Source organism: Microtus pennsylvanicus, chromosome 8 (genome assembly GCF_037038515.1).
Source record: "Microtus pennsylvanicus isolate mMicPen1 chromosome 8, mMicPen1.hap1, whole genome shotgun sequence".
NCBI classification, from domain to species: Eukaryota; Metazoa; Chordata; class Mammalia; order Rodentia; family Cricetidae; genus Microtus; species Microtus pennsylvanicus.
Genome location: NC_134586.1, coordinates 19,373,267 through 19,388,602, shown reverse-complemented (window position 1 = coordinate 19,388,602; position 15,336 = coordinate 19,373,267). Strand labels below are relative to the sequence as shown.

Genomic DNA, 15,336 nt, shown 5'->3' with positions numbered 1-15,336 from the left:
AAGATCCGAGGGGCTATGCGCAGGCACTCTGGGCACGAGCCTCAGGCACGGGGCCTGCACTGGTGTGGGGCTCCTTCCCGGAAAGACTTACCTGAGACAGATGTGTCCTGGGCAGAAAGGCTTGTGGATGGGCAGCAGGCCTGGTTAAGGTGGCTGTGGGGTTCGTGGGCAGAGTAGTGTGTCCCTGGGTTTGTGGACCATGGGCACTTTAGTCCATTCCTGCCTCCACACAGTGCACCGCAACGACTCTAGAGAAACTTTAAAGGAGTGCTCAGCTAACCATCAGTTTTCCCCTACACACAATAAAATAGCGTCATTTAATTTCTTTTCACAAGTTTGTTTCTTCAAGGTGGATACTGGGGCCTGTGATTAATTCTATAAGCTACATGACCAAAGAACTCTGGCCTACCTTGGGTGCAGGGACAAAATTTTCTTGATCATCAGACTGTTTTTCCAGAGGCAGAATTCATGGGTCCATAATGCATTAAACTTCCTTCTTAGTTTCCATCCTTGGCAAATCCTACCTCTAACAAAGGGGAAGGTGACTTTAGCCTATTTTTGCCTTTTTTCTCCTTTTATTGGAACACTTCGCCAAATAACCGAAACTATTTCCCTAGCCATCTTTATTGGCCTAACCGAGAAAGTCCAATTAAATCATTGATCTAAGTAATCACCATTGCGTTCATAAAATCAAATCATCAATGATCTCATAAAGATCATCAAGTAATCTGATCAGTGAGTAGTGGAATTTAATGCCACCAAGGCCAGATACAGGGAACAGGGCCACAGGAAGCAGGAGGAAGCACTGCAGAAGCAGGCATTCTGGAGACACTTGTCAGTTTCCCACCCCCGGGGTAGGGGGGCTTTGCTGAATAGCCCTTCTGAGTTTGTATAGCAAAGTAGGTGTCTGGATTTCTACTGGACTGGTTGGAGGAACCTGGGCATGCTCAGGCATGTCGCTGCCATCCAGTGCCCCTAAAGTGCCTCTGCTCACACCTCCCCTCCACCTTCTTTTCTGGGCTCCCACAGTGCATTCCCCCCTCCTCCCCAACCCGCCTGTGCTTTTTCATCCCTAACCTCCAGGCTGTCAGAAATTCTCCCCTTTCCTTGGGACACAGGTGTACTCCTTCAGGTCTTAAAGGATTCTGTGGCACCAGGGAACAATCTCTGTCCTACTTTACCTAGTGCTGCATCCCAGGATTTTCTGTAGGTCGGGGATGGGAGACTGATCCCACCCCTAAATCCATCTACAGTTTCAGGTTATGATAAACGATGGGAAAAGGACATTGGAGATTGCTGTTTTAAAACCATATCCTCTCATTTTGGAAAGTTTCCATTTCATTCTTTAAATCTCTTTCCCTTTAATTTAAAACTTTTGAAATCCTTTTTACGTGTATGTGTGTTTTGCCTGCTTGTCTGTGCACTAGGTGCATGCCTGCTGCCCACAATATCAAAAGAAGGTGTTGAATCCCGTGGACCTGGACTTAGGCAATTGTGAGACACTGTTTGGGTGCTGGAAATGAAGAGAGTCCTCTCTCGGAAAGGGCAGCAAATGCTCTTCATTTCTGAGACATGACAATATCCCTACTTTAATATTTTTGTTTAGGAGTAGAATATTTCTTGAAAAATGGAGTTCACAATTATTGTTAAATCAGCGGTCTAATGGCAGCCTCAGGAGATCAGGCTAAGTTCCTCTAGGTGGACAGGCCCCTGATGTGGTGGAAATACTGTTCTGGGAGTTGGGGGACAAACTGAAGAGGAAAGCCTTCTAACCAGGCCTCTCTTGAATCCCTGAGCCCTAGCCCGTGCCATCTAGTGTACACCTAAAGTGCCCCCACCTCTTACCCATGATTCTCAAACAGACTAAAGAACCCACCCTCCTTATGGTAGAGCAGCAGGTCTCGGTCTGCTTTGCTGTCCCCAGCTTTGAGTTGTGGCTAGGCCCTCAGGTACCACCAAGTCACTTATTCCTCAAAGTAGGCAAAACACCTACTATTCTAAGCGAAATTACAAATGTAAAGATTTCCTTCTTTTTTTGGACTTATCTATGGGGTGAAAACTGCAGCCTAGTTCTCATGGCAATGGACAGAAGTCTATAAAGCAACTGACTTAGGTGAAAGTTGGGGACCCAGCTCTCTCAAACTCTCTGCAGCTTCTCTGAAGCTTTCACCTCCTCTGACTAATACCAAAAGGGAAAGCTCATGAACAACACTACTGTTTCTCAGCTAAACCAAGTATTTCTGAGGGATTAGGGGCCAGATAAATTCCGTTAGGCCTTAAGAGAGCCCATGACTAAGCAATAAAGATGGAGAACTTCCAAGATGGTAGCTTCTTCATCACCTTCCAGACCTCAGACCAAGCCTAGGGCTGCTTAAAACAAAGGCCTGGCAAGCTCTTTCTCCTGTCACTGGGGCCCCCTGCTGATGAAAGACTGAACAGCTCATGATCAGAGTAGGATCTGTGTTTTGATTGACACATTAAAATTAACACGTTCATTGTTTCATTATGATGAATATATTAGGAATCACCTCAGCTATTTTTAGAAACACCATGTTATTGTGAACTGTAATCATCCTACTGAGCCTTTTAACACCAGATCTGACACCACTTTATTGTAAATATTGTCTACTTCCTCTCTACCTACCCAAGAGATATTTGTACTTGATTGTGTATTATAACACTGTTCACAATAACCAGCACATGGAACCCACCTGTATCTATCTGTGAATAAATGAGGAAAATTGTGGTCCATCCTCCCAAATATAGTGCAGCAATAAGAGATGATGGGGCGATGCCTTTGGTGCTATCATGGATGGATCTGGGTGACAGATTGAGAGAAATTAGTCAGGCATTGAAAGCCTATCACCGCTCATCAGGCAGAACTAGCTAAAATAAGACGGGAGTTTATATTATTATTTTCTTGGTTTTGGAAAAATTTTTCTTTTTAAAGCATGATGCAAAACTAGAAATCACAAGGAAGCGTATAAATTCAGAAGCATGCAAGAACAACACCGTCAAACATTATACAAAGAAGTTTCGAAAAGCTGGCAGGAAACTTGTTGAAAAGTGAGAAGAAGAAGCAAGTTGTGGCAGTTCGGGTTTCTTTTCAAAGTAAGCTGGAAGGAGACTTTTCTGCGGCCCACTGCCTTTAAACTTGCTTAAGCTTGCTGATTAGTATAAGAACAGGAACGTCTGAGTCAGAAGCCTTTGGGACATTTGGACTGGTAAAGTGGTGTAAGAACTAGGCAAGTGGAAAGGGTGTGGTGGGCCAGATGAAGGTGGGTGCAACCCTGGGCACCTGGAAGCTACCAGAAAGGCTGCAGGAGTGGACTAGGGCGTGGTGGGCACAGGCGGTAGGCCAACCCAGGAAGTGTGTGGAAGGGAGCTAGTGCTTTGGGTTCCTGCTAAGCCAGGCCCCTGCTGTGTGTGCATCCCTGTAAGTGCAGGCTGGCGGAGTGGCATGATCTGGACTAAGGGAAAGCAGGCGGAGGCATGTCCGCCTGAGGAATGTGGGTGTGGCAACTAACGCACACACAAGGGGAATTTGCCAGAAAATGACAGCACTGTAGAGCAGCTCCAGCAAACAGCTTGCTTCCTACAGGTAGAAGATGTATTATATCATTGTCGGGAATATTTCATTAAAAAATGAATGCAGAGAGCTGTGTTCAGTTGATGAGTTTTGCTGATCTCTTTGGCTGTGAAGAGCTAAAGCACAGTGCTGAAAGATGGGTGGAGCAAAGTTCACTGCTGTGTCCACCAGAAGCCTTCATACAGCTGCCGCACGACCTCCTGATAGACATTCTCAGCCGTGGCAATTGCCCCACGACCTCCTGATGGACATTCTCAGCATTGCAACTGCCCCATGACCTCCTGATGGACATTCTCAGCCGTGGCAATTGCCCCACGACCTCCTGATGGACATTCTCAGCCGTGGCAATTGCCCCACGACCTCCTGATGGACATTCTCAGCAGTGGCAATCTAAATGCAGAAAAGGAAGAAACAGCTCGAGAAGCTGCGATGCTGTGGCTGGAGTACGACACAGATTCACGATCCCAGTATTTGTCTTCGGTTTTAGCCAAATCAGAATTGATGCACTTTCAGAAGTCACACAGAGAGCTTGGTTCCAGGGGCTCCCACCTAGCAATAAGCCTGCTGTGGCTCAAGGTCTTTATAAGTCTATGGCCAAGTTTTTCAAACCAACTTGGGATGACTAAGGAGGAAATGGTGGTTCTCACTGAAGCATCATCAGAAAACCCTTGTAGTCTTTACTCTTCTGTCTGTTATAGCCCCTGGGCAGAAAAGGTTTACAAGTTATGCAGCCTGCCAGCTCATTTGCATAAATTTGGGACAATTGTAACCCGTGATAATGATATTTACATAGCAGGGGTCAGCTGCCCCTGAAAAACACAAAAACAAACACAGTAAGACAGGGAAACTGCGGACCGCCTTTGAACTGTGAATTGCTTTTACTGGTGTGATGCCCAACAAAGTACCTGGTTTCCAAAGACGCAGATGCTCTTCATCCTCACGAAGCCACCCTTGTTTTGCTGTGAAGGCTGTATCTATGCAATTGGAGGAGACAGTGTTGGTGGAGAACTTAATCGTAGGACTGTAGAAAGATACGACACTGATAAGATTGAGTGGACAGTGGGGAGCCCCTTCCCGTGTGCTTGGCAGTGGAGAGCAGCCGATGTGGTTTATGACAGTATTTATGTGATAACATTGAACCTCAGGTACTGTTACTTTCCGAGGTCTGACTTGTGGGTAGAGATGGCTGTGGGGCAGACTAGCAGATCTTTTGCTTCAGCTGCAGCTTTTGGCCATAAAATTTTCTCTATTGGGGGTTGCATATTGCTACCAGTTCTGGCATAAGACTGCCCTCTGGCACTGTAGATGGTCTTCAGTAACTGGAAATATATGATGCGAATAAAAATAAATGGCAGCCAACATCCCTGCTAAAAGGTACTCTGGTCCCTGTGTTAGAGCTGTTGTGATTTCAAATTCTCTTTGTGTGTTTATGCGAGAAACCCATTTAAATGAATGAACTAAATATGTCACCTGCCAATATGATTTGGGACTTGATCGGTGGTCTCTGCGGCAGCACATATCTGAACGTGTACTGTGAGAGCTAGGGAGAGATTTCCGATGCACTGCGGGAAAATATCCACCCGGTCTTAAAAAATCTCCATGGAAGCCACTAGCTTACTTTTTTCCACCAGATGGAACTGAGGAGTTTGAACTGGATGGAGAAATGGTTGCACTTCCCCCTGTATAGGGGAGTTGAGGGGGTGCACATGCGAGATTAGTGATATCCTTTGCTAAACCGGAGGATATAAAAGGACTAAGTATGAGTACATAACAATCTATCTCTGATACATTTTAATTTTATGGCCTACTTAATATTTGCATCAGAACAATGTATATCTGTGTGTTATACAGAAAGATATGCTTCTGTAATATGAAATAGGTTATTTGATAATTGAGAGACTTTGATGTGTATCATGTGAGCATAAGAGTCTGGATTATCTAATTTGTTAGCCCTGTGTATGTACAGTCCAGAACTTCACTTTTAAAAGGAATTTCCAGTTGCTAGTGTGGTATACCAAATTGTGCTGAGGTTATTTTAGTATATGTATTGATATTCCCGTACTTCTAAAGTCCTGGAATACAGTTTTTTTTAGCATAATTCAGCTGCACTTAACACTAATGTTCATGTCAGTCTAGAGACGTCTTTCCAATGCTGTACTGTTGCTGAGGAAGATCTCTGTGTCTGTGGTATCACACAGGGAAGCTGTGACTGCGGGACCAGTCTCACTCTTCTCCCAGGTGCATGCATTCCCTTCCCACTGCCTGTACTTGTCTATCTAGAATACAGGTTGTCCAGTCAGCTGGCCACTTTCCAGGTGTGGACCTGTAAGTGAGCATGGAAATGAATTGCTAGTCCCTCATTGTGCTGGTCATTGTGGATCTTTAATTAGTAAATGTCTCCACCTTCTGTTTTACATTAACATTGGCTCATGCATATAACCACCTGCTGCCGATGTTGTTCTCCATCTTAAAAAGGTTTAGACTGAATTAACCAGGTCATTACATCTTTATACAAGCATTACTGTACAGTGATTGTGTATAGGTATCTCTCAGGTGTTATTTTTTTAACCTGATGTGTGTATGTTTGAGGGGTGGGGTAGGAAGGTGAGCCATGCAGGAATTGTGTGCACTGAGTGTGCAGGAGGACAGACACTAGCGTTGCTCTGGCACAAGCAGCTGTGGGGCACAAGCAGCTGTGGGGCACCATCAATGCAACGTGAGCACAGGTGCCTCGTGACAAACATTGCTGGCATGTTCAAATGCTCTCGCACTATATTTTGAATGACATTAATTTATTAAATAAATTGTATATAATCAGTTAAAAATTAACTAGGCATGTGTAGGCTTGTGTCCAACTTGTTTCTTGTGTTAAGAGTGTTTATTTACCTTGCTATCAGCTTGGGGAATGAGTGAATGATTGTAAATGTTCCATTTTTTTACAGCGATCCTTAATGCTGCTACAAATATGCACATAAAGGTTTCTTTTTCTTTTTCTTAAACCTTAGATGCAGGCTTTCCTTCCAGCATGGGGTATGTGGGTAGGATGGGGGCACATCACCATATTGTAGACTTCCTGGACAAACGGCTTCATACTGGCTGCATAGTTTTGCCTTCCTGAAAGACTTTAGATTCACATCAGCATCTAATCCATCAACCTCCTGTTATTTAGTGATTTTTTTGCCCAAGACAAGTTCACAAGCATTCTCCCCACTTTTTAAAGAATCCAATGATTTTACAATATTGAGCTTCGTGCTCGGGTCTACAGTTCATCTTGAGTCTTGTTTTTAGCAGGCAGATACCAGGTTGTTTCAGTAGCACATACTGGAGAGGTGCCACACTCTCCCTGTCTAAAAACTGTACATCTCTGTTAAATATCTGTTGACGATGAGTGCCTGATATCATTTCTGCAGTCTTTTTTTCTGCTATATTGTTCTGTCTACTTGTTTACTAGTACCAGGCTGTCTTTATTTCTGTTCTCATAAATCATGGCATGAGGCATGATCTTTCTGAAATTGACCCTTCTTCATAATCATTTTTGAACATTCTAGTTTCTTTTTAGTTTTCTTAGTATTTTTTAAAATATTTATTTATTTATTATGTATACAGAGCATTCCTTCCATGTATGCCTGAAGGCCAGAAGAGGGCACCAGATCCCATTACAGATGGTTGTGAGCCACCATATGGTTGCTGGGAATTGAACTCAGGACCTTTGGAAGAGCAGGCAATGCTCTTAACCTCTGAGCCATCTCTCCAGCCCCTTCTCAGTATTTTTTAATAATTTGATGCTATGTTTTTTTTTCTGAAGGCAATCACTTTCACTCTTCACCAGGAAGTGATACTGTGTTGCATATATAAACTTGTTCAGGAGTTGTTTACACATGATCATTATTGAGTGTTCCGTTTTATCATGTGAAGCCGTTACTTCTTATATTGTTCTGTTATTGAATAAAACTTGGGAGTCAGATAATGGGGTAAAAACCTGATTGATCAGAGAAGCAGTAGATAAGTGTCCAGTGACCTCTTTCTCTTTTCCAGATACAAAAGGGCTTGCAAACCTTTCTCAACCCCTTCCTACCACTTCCCATGTCTCTCTATTTGTATCCTAGGTCCTCCAAAACCTCTATGGCTAATTCTGGTCAGCTAGTCACGAGCTTTTCCCCCTGATTCAATGTTAAACTCTATTGCCACTCTTGGAGTGTGAGTGTGAGCAAATATCTTAGAACAATTATGTGTCTAGATCTGTCTTGATTTCTTTCCTTTTTTATGTTAAAATTTTCATGCATATGAGTGTTTTGCCTGCATAAATATCTGTGCATCCCATGCATTCCAGTGCACACCAAGGTCAGGAAAGGATGTCAGATTCCAGAAACTGGAATTATAGATGGTTGTAGGCTACTATGTGGGTGCTAGAATCAAACCCAGGTCCTCTGCAAGAGCAACAAGTGCTCTTAACAACTGACCCAACAACCTAGCACTGTCCTGATTTCTTCATAACTTTAAATGTAGTTAATTATTGTGCTGATTATGAACCTTTTTTAGCTTTATAATGTTATGGTTTCTGTCATTACTGTAAATGGTGCTGTCTTAGACTTTAATTTCTATTTGATGAGAAAATAAAACTGACTTTACCATATATCTTGCATTTACATTGTATCTTGCAGCTTTGTAAATTCATATTTTATATTCAGTAGTCTTTTATACATTTGTCATATTTTTTATGCAGATAAAACTGCATCATCTGTGATGAGAAACACTTCCTCTGTTTTCAAGAAGTGTAAACCTTCTTCTATTTCTTTAAGAATCTTATGTATATGGCTGTTTTGCCTGCACGTTTGTTCGTAACATGAGCGCCTGGTACCTATAGAGGGCGATGAGTCCCCTGGAACTGGAGTTGGCACAGTTGTAAGCTACCTTGTGAGCACTGGGAATTGAACCTGTGTCCTGTGGAAGAGTCATTTTAAGTCCTGAGGAATTTTCCAGCTTTGTGACCCTATTTCTTTACCCTTGATGGACTCCTGTGAAGTCATCCTGGAACAGAGATCAGACGTCCTACTCCTGCTCCTGATTGCTGGGAAAGCATTAATAACTGCACCCTTGGGAATGAAGCAGAGTGTAGTTGGATTTATTATTTTGTTTTTAATTGATAACTTTTATAGGGTTGAGGAAGTTGCTCTAATTCCTATTTTTGCATAATTTTGCTGTGTATTGATATTTCTATTTTCCTCTTTTCTTAGTGTGTTAATAGGTCTATTTACACTGAGTTTTCCCTAATGTTTTCATTACTCCTAACCAGAGCACTTTGTGAAGAGAAATCCAGCTGACTGTTGTTGTTTTTCACTGTGATCCTCACTCCTTTAGGTTCCTGCCTTTCCTGATACACCCTCAGTTCACTAACCAGAAGACCCCAGGGAAGTTCTGTTTCTAGTATCTTTAGTCTTCTTTCTACTATGGCCATTCTTTATGGACCAAGGCCTTCCTTGAAAGGGGTTTGCAGCACTCTTTCAGATACTTGTAGAGGTTTGTAAGTGGATGTTTGTGCTTTAATTTTTCTTAAGAAATTCTCCAAGTTGGCATTCTTATATTAATATTTTTCAGGTAAAAAGCTCCAAGAAAAATGTCTCGGAATCGTCTCCCCCATGTGTCTTGCTAGGCCTCGCTGGTGCTATGCAGTGATCGTCATCATTGTATCTGTGATTCTATTTTCAGTTTATTTTTCAGGTGAGTGACATTCTCCAGATCCTGCAGCATTCTGTCCACATCCACACTGTCAGTTACACTTACTGAGCACTGTGAGCCAGGCATTGTGGGAAGGGCAGAGAGAAAACACACTGGAAATTTCTGTTCTCTCGGAACTTAGGTTCTAGGTGGAAGATGCAGTGAAGGAACAGCGCAGACTGTGGTTACACAGGAGGCGAGGCTCAACATCACTGGGAAGAGCACATTCAGCAACCTCTAGAGAGATATAGGAAACATGTTTACCTGGGGAAACTATTTGAGGCAGAGATCAAGGAGAGGAAAACTCAAAGGAAGAGCTAGGGGCAATGAGGGCAGTGAAGAATGGTATGGTTGGGGAGGTAGAAAACCCCCATAACCCATGGTTTATGTTAACATCTTCAACTATGGGTAGATTATTCCAGACATATGTGATCCCAAGCTTCTAGTTTTAGACTATTCTGAATAATGTGATAAAATCTTTACAACTTTCTTGCAATAGGTGGAGTAAATAATTCATGATATTGTTTTATAAAATCAACGTTAGCCACGGCAATGAATAATACACAAGTCAAACATGGAAACACATGCTCACAAGACTTAGACAGTGTAACCTAAACTGTAATGTGTCTCTGAAAAGACTCAGATAAAAAGAAGTGACAGTTGTCCTCAGTGCCGTTGCATTTGTTCCTTTCATTAAAGCCTCGTGGTACTGAGCATAAGAGCTGGGGACAGCTACACCAAATTGCCTTCCACTAAAAAATATGTGTGGGTCCTTTCTAGTATTTAATATTTCTTATCAATCACTTACTTCCAGGTTCACTAGCTCTTGAAAAGAGCCATGCATTTGTTCTTATCTGTTATTGGAAGAAAAAGGCAAATTTATGAAAGAAAAATGTTACTTTTTAACAAGTGCTGCATTTGGAGATTCTTACACACACACACACACACACACACACAAATTACTCTATCGTGATAGACCCACAAATGAACACATCACACCGCTCCATTAGCATAGCCACTCAAACACTGGCCAAGTCCCAAATCTTGTATATCTCACTCAACTTCCACACAGTTAGAAAAGACATTCTGAAGCCATAAAGCTTTGGATATGGTTTTAGACTTTCACTGTATTTGCATTTTTATACACTTATCAGCCACAAATTGGCAAAAAATACCAGCAAAGTTGAAACTAGAAAAACAATGCTCTTTATAGTCCTATTATTGGCTTATGGTCCCTTGCTGCATCCTGTCCTTCCTTGTCACCTTTTGTCACCCTCCCTTGTTCTCCTGTCTATGTGTTACACCATGCCCACACTCACAGCTGTTCACACTGTGCATCCCAGGCTGGGACAAGCATATGAGAGAGTGCATGGGGTCTCTTTCTTGCTGAGTTTGTGTGACTTTATTTAATATTTTACTTTGTAGATCCCCAATTTTGTACAAGTTTCAATTTCTTTATATCTGAATAACTTTCTGTTTTACACATGTACCACATTTTCTTTATCTGTTCATCAGTTGATGGACATCTAGGTCAAATCCATTTTGCTGCTATTGTACATGGGGCAGCAGTAGACATGGATGTGCAGGTCTCTGTGTTATGATGTAGTGTTCTCTCACATATGCCCAGGAATGACATAGCTGAGTCACAAAAGGTCTGTTTGTAACTTTTAAAAGGTGTCTCAATACTGGGTTTATCAGTTTATACTCCCACCAACAGTGAATAAGTCTCCCTATTTCTGCAGAGTTCTGACATCTGCTGTGAGATTTCTTGATAATTGTCATTTTGAAAGCCTCCAATGAGAGTCAGCATACATTCATATGGATTTAGTGTATACATGACATGATACCAGGAAGGCCTCAATCAAAGTTTTGGTATCAAAAACTATTAGATCACGCCATGTTGTGCATGCTGGTATTTTGCCATAGTCAAATCCAGAGAAGTGAGATGTTTTCTCTATTTGGTCATTACAAAAGCAGGATGTGATGCAGGATCATAGGAAAGGAACGTGTAGAATTCCAGCCATCAGGTGGAGTCCTAGTAGGATAATGACTATGATTTGTTTAGGGTATGGTGTCTTTAGTCCCTGCACTCAGGAGGCACAGCCAGGAATTCTGAAAGAAAGAGACCCCCATGCACTCCCTCATATGCATGTCCCAGCCTATAATGCACAGTGTGATCAGCTCTGAGTGTGAGCATGTTGTACTATGTAGACAGGAGAACAAGGAAGAGTGATGTAAGGTGACAAGGAAGGACAGGATGCAGCAAGGGCCCATAAGCAATGAATAGGGCTATAAAATGCATTCAGATAAGTATAGTTCACAGAGTGAGATCCAGGCAAGGAAGGGGGACATAGAGAGATTCTGTCTGCAAACTCAAAATACAAAAAAGACAAGCATATCCTTAGAGTCCTACATGAAGGTTCTTGATGGGAAACCACCATGCTAGGAGGAGTCTCTTAGTGATCAGTAATGAAAGCTACAGTCAAACACACACCTCACAGTGGAGAGTGAATGCTTAGCCAAAGAGATGAGACACAGAAATGTTTATTCATAATATGTATTTGCATTGTGGATATTTTAGTGAGAGAAAAAAACCCGGCCATTGTGAGCCCTGAAGCTGGGAATGATACCTGCCCAAGAGACTGGATTGCATTTGGAAGTAAATGTTTTTATTTGTCTGAAAACGCAAGTACCTGGATATCCAGCCAGATTTTCTGCATGAAGCTGGGGGCTAATCTAACTCAATTTGACAGTCAGGAGGAGCTGGTAAGAAAGGATTGGGAGTTGGTTTTTTGTTTGCTCATGTGGAATATGTATTGCCTTGTGATAGAGAGCTTAAAGCTGGAAGATGAGGAAGGTTTCACCCTAGGCGTTGGGCACATGGGGCACATGTTAGCATGTGCCATTTGTGATGGTAACACATCTGACTGTAGCCCTGAGACATTCCAAAGATATTCTCTCCTATAGTTCTCATAGTCAACGTGCAAGGCCAAACATACATTTGAGAATCATGGTGGTCATACAAGTCTTTGTCTGAGCTGGCAGGTGTTGCAAACTTAAGGTGACAACTGTTAATAACTGTAATTACAGACTTAACAAGGGACTTTTACAGCCCCAGAGAAATGGGTAGCTGTCAGTTTACTATGGTTTATGACAGGAAAATGCATTCACTGAGAACTGAGGGTGATTTAGGCTCTAAAATTCCTGGCCCTCAGTTCAAACCTGCTGCCATCCGGAGAGGACACTGTAGGGCAGAGAGTCAAGGCTCATCTGAAACTGAGAGACACATGTCTTTGCTTTCTGTATTTTTGACAGGATTTCCTGAATAGAGTCAAGGGGGATTCTGCCGCCTGGATCGGCCTGCACAGAGAATCATCAGAGCATCCTTGGATGTGGACAGACAACACTGAATATAACAACTTGTATGTGTTCAGAATGCTTTTCCTCCTACTGTGTTCATGTGCTGTGATTGTGTGAGTTGTGGTTGTGAAAGGTGAAAGGCTGAGTCGTGTGAAGAAAATGTAACTGGAAAGGGAGAAACCCTTGGGCTGGAGGTCTTCCTTGGGTCTGGCTGTGTGTTACATGGAGTCCCCAGTATCCACAACCTGATAAATTTACATGTGTTAGAGTCACCTAGTGTTGTTTCACTCCAAATCTTTAGCCTGATGATGGCATCTGGGGAAGATGCTGTCTGCTGTCAGCACTTGGAAATCTCTCCTTGCTGCTAACTGCCCTTGTGGGATGCAGACAGAACTGCTGATGACCACTAAGGGCTCTGAATCCCCAGGAAGCCACTGCAGACCTGCTGGACAGGACTTGTCAGACAGCTGTGTGCACAGCTGCTCCTGTCACTGAAGCAGAGACTCCACGTCTATTGGGAACCTTCTCTAAAGTCTCATCATCAAGATTACCCAGGACAGTGTTTGGATGTGAGCATAGCCATTTTGAACAGACCCATTCTCTGGAACAGTGAATGTCTATCATTAAAGACCTTTAGAGTTTACTAAGTGCATTTTCTCCCCCTTTCATACTTGTGAAAAGTACTTCAAGGTAGAATTGAAGACCCCCCTTGCAATGCTACCCATGGCTGAATGAAGCTCATGTGAACATGGCAGAGAGCAGCAGTCAAATGCTTTGTATACACAGTACAGGGTCCACCATGGATGAGTGACAAAGGTGTGGTCACCAAGTGGAACCCTGAGAATGGAAAAGTCACTGGGTGTAACAGCAGTGCTGGTTGTTCCTCATGGACTCTGCCTTTCTGTGATCCGTGCTATAAACAAGCAGTGGACACGAGTGAGATATCATTGCTGGGGGAATGCAGTGGCCGACTCTGCAGAAATTTTGTCTGGCTTTTGTTTTAGGACTCTCATCCGAGGAGTTGGAAACCATGCCTACCTGAGTGACAGAGGGATCAGCAGTAGCAGGGACTACATACCTAGGAGCTGGATTTGTAGCAAGCCCAAAGCTATACTTTAGTAGATTCATAGCTCGTGTAATGTGTCAAAGTCATCATGAGAGATCTGTAACATGTCATCTACAGTTACAACATTAATTTTTTTATCTTAAATAAATATCACAAGCAATTCATATTCTGTGGTGACATCATTGGTAAAAATTATCACAGACGACTATACTTACGTGTACTTGGGAGAGTATGGGTGATTCTAAATTAAGTAAGTGTTTTGCTATGGGTTGGCCATATGAATTACAATCACATCAGTATTAGTGGCCCCCACTTTTATGGCCAAACAATGAAATTTTTTTCATTAGCTTTTCCTTTGAATGACAGGTACTTTTAAAAATGAAGGGAGGAGCTGGGCAGTGGTCGCAGATGCTTTTCATCCCAGCACTTAGGAGGCAGAGGCAGGTGGATTGCTGTGAGTTTGAGGCCAGCCTGGTCTAAAGAACAAGTGCCAGGACAGGCTCCAAAGCTACACACAGAAACCCTTTCTCAATCTCCCCTCAAAACAAACAAACAGTGACAGGATTGAGTCAAGATGGGTGAAACACAGGGCTCCTGCAGGGGCCTAGAAGGGGAGGCAGAGGAGTGGAGTCTCTCCAGCACTCTCTCCCCACTGCCCTGGAAATCCTGCAGCAGGCTGCTTCACAGGTCTGCAGTCACCAAGGAGGAGCCTCAGACCTGGGTGCCACAGCTGCTGAAACCCAAGCCAGAGCTGGAGTGAGGCCCTGCTGTTAGAAAGTCAAGGAAGAGTGGCAGAGAGAATGGCTATATCTCCAGTAAATGTGCCTTGGAACATCTATAACTTCTGTTATCAGAACCTTTTAAAAAATATTTTAAAATTGATCCAAAATGGTGACTCGTAGGGTGGATTTTTCTTTCTTTTTTGTTCTCCACCTGGAATCTCCACTGCTGTGCAGCTGCCCTCAGCCCACAGGTGTGATGGTCATACCTAAAGTGCCTTCATTGAGGGCACAGAGATGTGCAGAGACCTGAAGTTCCAGTGGATTCTGCCCTCAGAGAGCCTGCCCATCCGAAAGATCCCCTTGTCTTTGGGTAACAAGAGCATAGCCCAGACTGGTACTAGTGATAGTGTGTGATCACCCTGTCTCTGAGAAACATCAGTATGTCTGTAATGGAGACCTGTTCATTTTCTTGATTGGACCTCAAAAAACCTAACGCTGGCAGGATGGTAAACAGCAGCCTGGAACTCTCACAGGCTCTGCCCCCTAATGCACCCTCATGACCACCCTGTCTCTGACGAATGGCGGGATGCCCAAGGAGAGTAGTGTATTTTCTGGTTTGGGCCATCTCAAAAGACTTCCATGGTGTGTGCTGCCACCACATGCCATGTTGCTGTACATGGTGCGTGCCACAGCTGGGGCTGTGCTAGTACTGTCTACCTCTACAGGCTGTGTGGAGGCCCAATGTGAGCCTGTTTCCACCTTGTCTGATGGTTAGAGAGTTGTAGGTTGCTCAAAGTAGCTGACAAGCATATTTGCAAGTTCCAACTCAGTATGTGATTACTTAATTGTTTTGACGTTAAGATAGCCCATACAAGTAGGTCCAT

At 43.2% G+C, this 15,336-nt stretch overlaps 1 protein-coding gene and 1 pseudogene across 1 annotated transcript in view; both read left to right on the top strand.

Annotated features, from left to right (window-relative positions):
* The window catches only part of LOC142855699 (uncharacterized), a 65,452-nt gene extending 51,558 nt beyond the window's left edge, over nucleotides 1-13,894 (top strand). The window contains exons 8-11 of the mRNA XM_075982145.1: nucleotides 9,185-9,307; nucleotides 11,886-12,070; nucleotides 12,620-12,726; nucleotides 13,669-13,894. Coding sequence (XP_075838260.1) covers nucleotides 9,185-9,307; nucleotides 11,886-12,070; nucleotides 12,620-12,726; nucleotides 13,669-13,783 — 530 coding nt within the window. The 3' untranslated portion in view covers nucleotides 13,784-13,894. The remainder of the gene's footprint in view (nucleotides 1-9,184; nucleotides 9,308-11,885; nucleotides 12,071-12,619; nucleotides 12,727-13,668) is intronic.
* Nucleotides 16-4,460, top strand: LOC142855700 (kelch repeat and BTB domain-containing protein 2 pseudogene; annotated as a pseudogene).
* Nucleotides 13,895-15,336: the final 1,442 nt, after the last annotated feature.